At 55.5% G+C, this 7,818-nt stretch overlaps 1 protein-coding gene across 1 annotated transcript; it reads left to right on the top strand.

The window, feature by feature from the left end:
* The first annotated feature begins 2,772 nt into the window (after positions 1-2,772).
* RAB42 (RAB42, member RAS oncogene family) lies at positions 2,773-7,615 on the top strand. Its single transcript, XM_004455674.4, has 3 exons — positions 2,773-3,011; positions 3,708-4,175; positions 7,267-7,615. The coding sequence occupies exons 1-2, from the start codon at positions 2,773-2,775 to the stop codon at positions 4,129-4,131; spliced, it is 663 nt and encodes a 220-aa protein (XP_004455731.1). The 3' UTR covers positions 4,132-4,175; positions 7,267-7,615.
* Positions 7,616-7,818: the final 203 nt, after the last annotated feature.

Below are 7,818 nucleotides of genomic sequence, written 5' to 3'. Positions count from 1 at the left end.
CTTCAAAGCCACATGTGATCTGGCTCTCCCCGCTTTCTGTCCTCATCACCCACCACTTGCTCCTTCTTCCTGGCCTCCTTGCTCTTTATGGAGTCCCCCTTGCCTACTCCCACCCCAGGGCCTTTGCTTCTGCTGGTCCTCCTGCCCGGAGCTCTCCTCTCCTGGACCTTGCAGACAGCCTCAACTCTCACTCCTGCACTTCCCCTGGACCTCTGTTCAAATGTCACCTCCTCACGCCACCCTATTTTGATATAGCAGTCACCACCCTTTGAGTCATTGCCCTGCCTGATTGTTTTTTGTTTGCTTGTTTGTTTGTTTTTTTGTTATTTTTAACACTTATTGCTCCCTGACATCACATTACATGTATTTTGCTTCAGCCTTCCCCATGAGAATTTGAGCTCCACGAGAGCAGGAATTTTGTCGGTAGTTTTCACTGTTGTACAAGTGCCTGGAATATGAAGGTTGGCCAGCACTTAGTGAAATAAGGAATGAGTGGATGAATTAATAACTAAAATTTGGCTAAGGTCATCGCACTAGTACGTGGCAGAGTTGGAACTAAAGCCCAGATCTGCACACCCTTCCCTGTGATGTTAACTCAGTTCCTCCAGAATTACCCGGGGGGGAGCTCTGCTTTGCCTTGTTCAGCAGAAGAGGAAGCAGGATTCCAGGAGGGGAAATGACTCGTCCCTGGGTCATACAGTGAGTCTGTGACAGAGGTCAGCTGACATCTGGTCTCGGGTGCCAGGTGCGTGGTGGAAGCATCGGGGAGAGGGAAGAACAAGGGTCGCTGCTGACAGTGCGCCGCCTGCCCAGGCTGAGCAGAAAGGCTTGTGGGAGGGCAAGCTTCAAACGGCATTTGACGCTGCTTTCTGCCTCTCTGCCTTTGCCAGCTGCCCCCCACCCGCGGTGTCTTTCCTCTTAGACTTCCCGAGCTCCCACTTATCCTTGGGGATGGAATTTCAAGATCACTTCCCCCCCAGGAAGTCATCTCTGACCCTTTAATTGCCCGACTTCCAGCTCTGTTGATAGCATTTGACAGACTGGCTGACGGAATGGATGAATGGATAGCACTTACCACCTTATTTCATTCATTCAGCCATTCAGATTTACTGAATTACTATTAATCCTTCAGGTCACGCACTGGGGATACACCACCTTGGTCTTTGAAAGGAGCTTGCAGCCCGGGAGGGACACAGACATCATGGGTAGACGCACGGGATGCGACCTCATCTGGCAGTCGGTGAGGGCCTCCTGCAGATGGGCATCTTGTCTAAGGGCCAAAGTAGGGGTTGGTTAGAGTGGAAGAAGAGAGTTCCCGGCAGCAAGCTGAGGAGGGGAGAGATGTTCAGCACGGTGGGAGCTCAGAGCTCAAGTCGTAGGGAAGAGAAGGGGCTGGAGGTGTCCCCAGGCCCAGCAGGGGCCTGACACAAAACTATTTTTCAAGCTGAACAGCTCTGGGGGAGGAAGAGCTGAGCTCCGGCCTGGAGGAGCAGGGCAGGTGGGAGTGGGGCGGAATCTCTCCATCTGGACGGAGCCGGCGGGGAAGACTCTTCCCCCAGTACACACCCACTTTCACAGCTCTTCATGATCCCGGATTCCCAGCCTCCCCTCTCCTCCTCCTGTAGGCAGAGGGGCCAGCGGGGACCTGGGCCCCTAGGGCTTCTACAGTGCAGGTGACCAACAGCTGAGATTGCTGGAGACCCCAAAAAGTGATTCATTGGTTCAACCGGAATTCGCTAGAAGAAAACCAGGGCCTTCCCAGATCCCCAACTTGTCCAGCCAGCAGCAGAAATAGCCAACAGGGCTTTGGCCTAGGGTAGACTTGACCACTCGTCCTTGCTGAGTCGGCCTTGGGTTGGCTATTTAACTTCCCTGAGACTTGCTTTTCTCATCTGTAAAAATGGGCAGACTGAGAGTACCTACTCCTAAAGTTGTGGAGAGAAGGTGACGTGGTTTGTGACACTGAGGGCATGCACCTACCTGAACCAATTTGCCGAAAGTGTTAAACTGGTGAAATCCATCCACAGCGGGACAGGGGAACGACCAGGTCGTCAATGGCAGCAAACCGAGAGCCTAGAGCTGCTCCGGGACAGCCAGGACTTGAGCCTCCCGGTCCTGGCTAGGCGGAAGGCAAGTCTGGAAAGGGTGGGGTGGATCCTGGAAGCTGACCCACCCGCCCTCACCCTGCTCCTCACCTAACGCGACCACCACGTGCCGATTCTCTTGGGATCTCTCTTGTGGTTCCCTTTTGTGGCATCAAGGGGTGAATGAAGGGCGAGACGAACGGAACTTGGGGCAAGCCACCTGTCCGAGCCTCGGTCTCCTCAGCTCTAAGTGGGCACAGCAGAGCCCTCTCAAAGGGTGGCCGCCCTCTGAGGAGCCGCCCTCTGACTGGGCTCCCTGTCCTGCCTCCTCTACCAGACTGTCCCGGGCCCTCTCGGCACAGGTCGGCGCGGAGGAAGCGCTGGGGGCTGCTGCGCGCCAAGCCCGAGGCTGGTCGACGGAATCCCTCTGTCCTCCGAGGTGGGAGTGACGAGTCTCCCCATTTCGCAGGAGGACCTGGGGCTGCGGGGGGAAGTGACTCGCCGAGGCGCGCGCCCCCGGCCCCGCTCCCGGGCGCCCCCTGTGCCGGGCGCGTCCAGGCGTCCCCGCCTCGGCCTCGCAGGGCGGCTGCTGGGCTCCGGCCCTTCCCGGGACGCGCGTTGCTGGGGGCGGGCCCCGAGCGCAGCACGGGCCGCCGGGCGCCGCGGCGGGGGCGGGGAGCCGCGGGACATGGAGGCTGGCGACTGTCGCTACCAGTTTCGAGTCGCGCTGCTGGGGGACGCGGCCGTGGGCAAGACGGCGCTGCTGCGGCGCTACGTGGCGGGCGCGCCGGGCGCCCCGGGGCCCGAGGCCGAGCCCGAGCCGGTGCCCACGGTGGGCGTCGAGTTCTACAGCCGCGCCCTGCAGCTGCCGGCGGGGCCGCGCGTCAAGCTGCAGCTCTGGGACACGGCGGGCCAGGAGCGCTTCAGGTGCGGGGTCGGGGGTCACCGGAGGGCGGCTGGGGTGAGCGCCGAGTGGGGCAGGGGAAGGGGGCAGCCCGGAGGGGGAGGGGACCTCGGCTGGTGCGGGGCGGTGCCCATCCAGCCGGCCATCCGGGGCCCCTCAGAGGCCAACCCCAGTGTGGCCCAAGTAGAGGTCAGGGATCATTGCCTTGGGTCTGGATCCACTGGGCCGGGCCCCCTGCCACTCAGGTAATTCATCCTACAAATACTGCTGGGCCCTGCCCAGGAGCCCAGGTGCAGGAGGATTGCCCTAGAGAACAGTTAGGCCTTGGGGGGAGACGAACCCAGATGTGCTGAGAGGGCACACGGGAGCATAAATAGAGAGGTGTCAAGAAGATGTCAGAGGAAGGTGTATTTAAGTTGGGCCTTGAAGGATGAGTAGGAGTTTGCCAGAAAGAGAATGGGAAAACAGACTCGGAAGAGGGAAAATAAGAGGCATTCACAAGGACTGGTGAGAAGCGTATGTGAATTAAACTTGCTCCCTAACTGGGTGGGGAGCACGCAGTCGCTTAAGGGAGATGCAGAAACAGAGAACAGAGAGTCAACAGGGCAGCATGAAATGATGTGTGGCATTTGATGCACGGGCCGCAGGGGACACGGTCCTGCCCCTGAGGGTGTCTGAAAAGCATTAAACTTCTCCCAACATATCCCCTCACATACCAGGTGCATCACCAGGTCCTTTTACCGAAACATGGTGGGCGTCCTCCTGGTCTTTGACGTGACAAACAGGAAGTCCTTTGAACACATCCGCGACTGGCACCAGGAGGTTATGGCCACCCAGGGCCCCAACAAGGCCGTCTTCCTGCTGGTTGGCCACAAGAGTGACCTGCAGAGCACTCGCCATGTCTCAGCCCAGGAGGCAGAGGAGCTGGCCGCCTCCCTGGGCATGGCCTTCGTGGAGACCTCAGCCCAAAACAACAGCAACGTGGACCTGGCCTTCAACACCCTTGCCGACGCCATCCGGCAGGCCCTGCAACAGGGGGACATCAAGCTGGAGGAGGACTGGGGCGGTGTCCGGCTCATCTACAAGTCTCAGAGCCCTGGGCCTCCCAGCAGGAAGCAGCACCCAGGCCCATGCCAGTGTTGACCTGGGAAGGAAGGGGTTGAGGAATGCCATCCTCAGACCTGCAGGTGAGATGGGGGTGGGGTGGAGGAGTGTTAGGACCTCTCCGAGGGCAAATGGTAGGATGTGGCCAAAGTGTTAACATAAGTAGCACCCTAAGACGGGCAGCCTCCTGGATTTTGGGGTCTCAGAGCTCAGCCCCTTTCCAAGGGAGGGTCTAAAAGACCAGGTGTGTAACTTCCTGTCCTCGAGCCTCAGTGTCCTCATCTTCAAAATGGCTCCTGTGGGGGACGCCACCTCAGGGAGGCCGTGGGCATGGGTGAGGTCATGGACGAGATGTGCCCAGTCAGAGCCCGGCACATGGGGAGTGAGGAATGGTGGAGCTGCCATCGCCATCTTCCCTCGCTTGGCCGGGAGGTGGCCATTTCTGGCAGGCTTCCCGGGCTTGCGTGCTGAAGCCACCCAGCGTCTGGACGCTGCAGAGGCGAGGAGGGTGTGGGGAATTCCAGAGTGAGCCTTACCGGACCCCCTTAGTCCTGGGACGAGGAGGAGTCTAGGAGTGGGGTGAAGGTCCAGTGCCCCCACCCCAAGCTCAGGGACCAAATCTGGGTCCGGGAGGCAGAGATGAACGCGAAAGAGCAGCTTCTAGGTAGGGCATGCAGCGAACACCGTAATGAGCTACCAAAACCCCCTTCAGGGCTGAAGGGCCCACTTCCCCCCACCCCCCCCTCAGCTGCTGGGAGTGCTGCCAGATGACCGGGCTCAACTTCCCCGTCTCTAGCAACGGCCCTGGGCTGAAGGATGCCCCTCAGGCAGCTCGCATCCAGTGTCAGCCTATTGGGTGGGGAGGCCTGGCCTCTCCCGCAACTCTGTACAACTCTGAAAGGTCAAACTCAGCTTCAGAGCTCTCTATGGGTTTGGCTGAGGCCACTGTTGTGACAGCATTACAGCACAAATTCTTCCTTTGGCTAATCCTGTTTCTTCCCCTTCCTATCCCAAGAGTAGGTAGTGATCTCAAAAATACTCCCTATTAAATGTCTGCACACTAATCTCCATCTCAGAATCTGCTTCCAACCTGCAACAGGAACGCTAAGCAGAGAATGTCCCGGGAGCAAACGGGGAGGGCATCATGGAGGAGGTGGTGTTTATGTATTAGGTACTCTCACAGGTGCAAGAGCATGTGCCCTGGGGGTCATTGTTGTGCCATGGGCATAGGCAGGGCATATGCAGTCGCCATAACAGAAAGAGCACAACCATTTACCTTACTTTGTGACAATGGGCCGCTTACTTCACCTCCTTGAGCCTCAATTTCCCTTTCAGTAAAATGTGGCTGATAATTTCTCCTTCCTAGGTTTCAATCCTTGAGTTTCTAAGTTTCCTCCCTGTGGTGACTGCTGAGGCCTCCTACCGTCCTGCCTCCTCTTTATAAAACACCGTCACTCACCCTTATGACAAGCTTGCAAGGTTGACAATAAATGATTATTCTCATTTTACAGAGGGGAAAGCTGGAAACGAGAGAAATGACTTGCTTTATGGCATATTTTCATTTCTCCACCAAAATTTCCAAAAGAGCCTCTATTCTGTTCTAGGCTTTGAGGATTCAGGAAGGAAGAACTGACCCTTTCCCCTCCTCAAAATCCAAGTTGGGAGTTGGAGACCCAGGCCCTGAGACCTGGCCTCTCCCAAGGCAGGGTCCACATCCAAGGAAGAGCAACTGTGCCTCCCCAGAGGCCGCCTCCCGAGCGCACTGGGCAGACAGGAGTCACACCTCTCTTAACAATAATTATTTCTAATCCTTTTACTAGCTTAGTGACCTTGGGTAAGTTACTTAAAATCTCCGTGCAGTATCCCATCTGTAAAGTGGAGATAATGGTTCCAGTCTCACAGGTTGCTGTGAGGATTACATGAACACGTCTTACATGAAAGGCCTCCTACGCTGAACTACGTCTCCCACTGGTTTATTATTAGCCCCTCAGCAACCCTGTGAGGTCAGCTCTGCTGGGCCATTTCAGACAGGGACTTAGCGTCCTGTGAGCCCCTGCTGGGCTCCCAGCAGTTGGGTAAACCAGACCCCTCCCTCATGCCCTAGGGCTCTGGTGTCAATAGAGGACTGTTAGTAGTTTTAATAGGTGAATGTCAGGACCAGTAGCAGGAAGCAGTCCTGCCCTGCCCCCTGGCTAGAGAAAGAAGGCAGCTGAGAGGCAGGCAGACTGGAGAGCTGGAGCCTCCCCTGCTGCCACTGTTTAGAACGAGGCTTTAACTACCTCATCTCCTCTTTTCTACATTGTCCCAGCTGCCAAAAAATAGGGCAGCACTGGCAGTCAAAACTGAGTTTGAATCCCAGCTCCACTATGTACTATTTGTGGCACCCTGGGCAATTCACTTCATCTCTCTAAGCCTCAGGTAGACTCATCTGTAAAATGGGGATACCTCACAGGGTTTTCAAAAGAATTAAACGAGAAATCAAAAGTAGTGCTTGTGGTACCGTAGGAGTTTAAAAAAATGGAAGTCTCCTCCCCTTCCCCTGAGGGTTTTGCTATTAATCACTATGATGGAACAGAGACTAACAAAGTAAACACTTTGGGGAAATAACAAGGATTCCAGACTCCAACAAAGCTTTGATGCCCTTTTGTGAATGTGGACTGGCCTCTGCTTTCTCACCAAAGGTGAAGTTCTGGACTCTTCCCTTAGGACCAGCCCTAGGCATGCACATGCAAGGCCCCTCTCCACAGCCTCCCTCTCCTCCAGGTCTTTGAGCTGTTTCCTGCCTCCTGGCCTTTGCTTGAGTTTCTTCTGTCTGAAACCTGCCATCGTCCTCCTATGGCCTCTTCATTGTGAATCTATCCCTTCTGCCCCTTGGAAGAATCAGAGCAGGACCTGCCATCCGTGGGACCCTTTCTGAAGGCCGTTCCTGCTTTGGGAGCCACTAACATCTAGTAAAGAGAAAGAACACACCTAGTCCATCATGCAGCTAGAACCGGAATTTTGGGCTGGAATCTGGCCTCTATCCTCTGCCTCTCTGAGCCTTCATCTATAGATGGTCAAATGAGATTGATTTCTACCTCACATGGTTGACAGAGGATTAAGTATGTGTTAAATGCCCAATAAATGTTAGCTCCTTTGCTAACAAGTCCCCTCTGCCCCTTTGTGTCTCTGCAGGTGCCGTTCCCTTGCGTGGAATATCCTCAATCTCTATCAAAACTGTTAATTCTTCAGGTCTCATCTCAAATGCCACCTTACCTAATATACCAGTTCCTTCTCAGAGCCTTCTCTGAGTGGCTCTTTGGAGATTTTCAGCACTGTTGTGTATCTTCCTGCCCCATTAGATGGTAGGCCTGTTTGATTCTCTTGGGGAGGCTATCTCGGGTAGCAGAACACTGAGCGTGGAGCTGAGACTTGGTCGTCCTAGGTCTAGCTCAGCTGTTCCTTGCTGTGTGACCTGTCCTTAGTCACATCCCCTCTTGGAGATTCAGTTTCCTCACTTATATTAAAGGATTAAGATGCTGAATTTATAGGGCTACCGTGTAGATGATGTGCTTTTAAAAAAGCTATTACAGGAAACGGATGTGGCTCAACCAATTGGGCTCCCGTCTACCATATAGGAGGCCCAGGGTTTGATGCCCAGGGCCTCCTGGTGAAGGCAAACTGGCCCATGTGGTGAGCTGGCCCATGGGGAGTGCCAGCCCATGTGGGAATGCGGCCCCATGCAGG

Source organism: Dasypus novemcinctus, chromosome 9 (assembly GCF_030445035.2).
Source record: "Dasypus novemcinctus isolate mDasNov1 chromosome 9, mDasNov1.1.hap2, whole genome shotgun sequence".
Classification (NCBI taxonomy): Eukaryota; Metazoa; Chordata; class Mammalia; order Cingulata; family Dasypodidae; genus Dasypus; species Dasypus novemcinctus.
The sequence above is the reverse complement of the archived record's forward strand: the minus strand, read 5'-3'. Positions and strand labels throughout refer to the sequence as shown.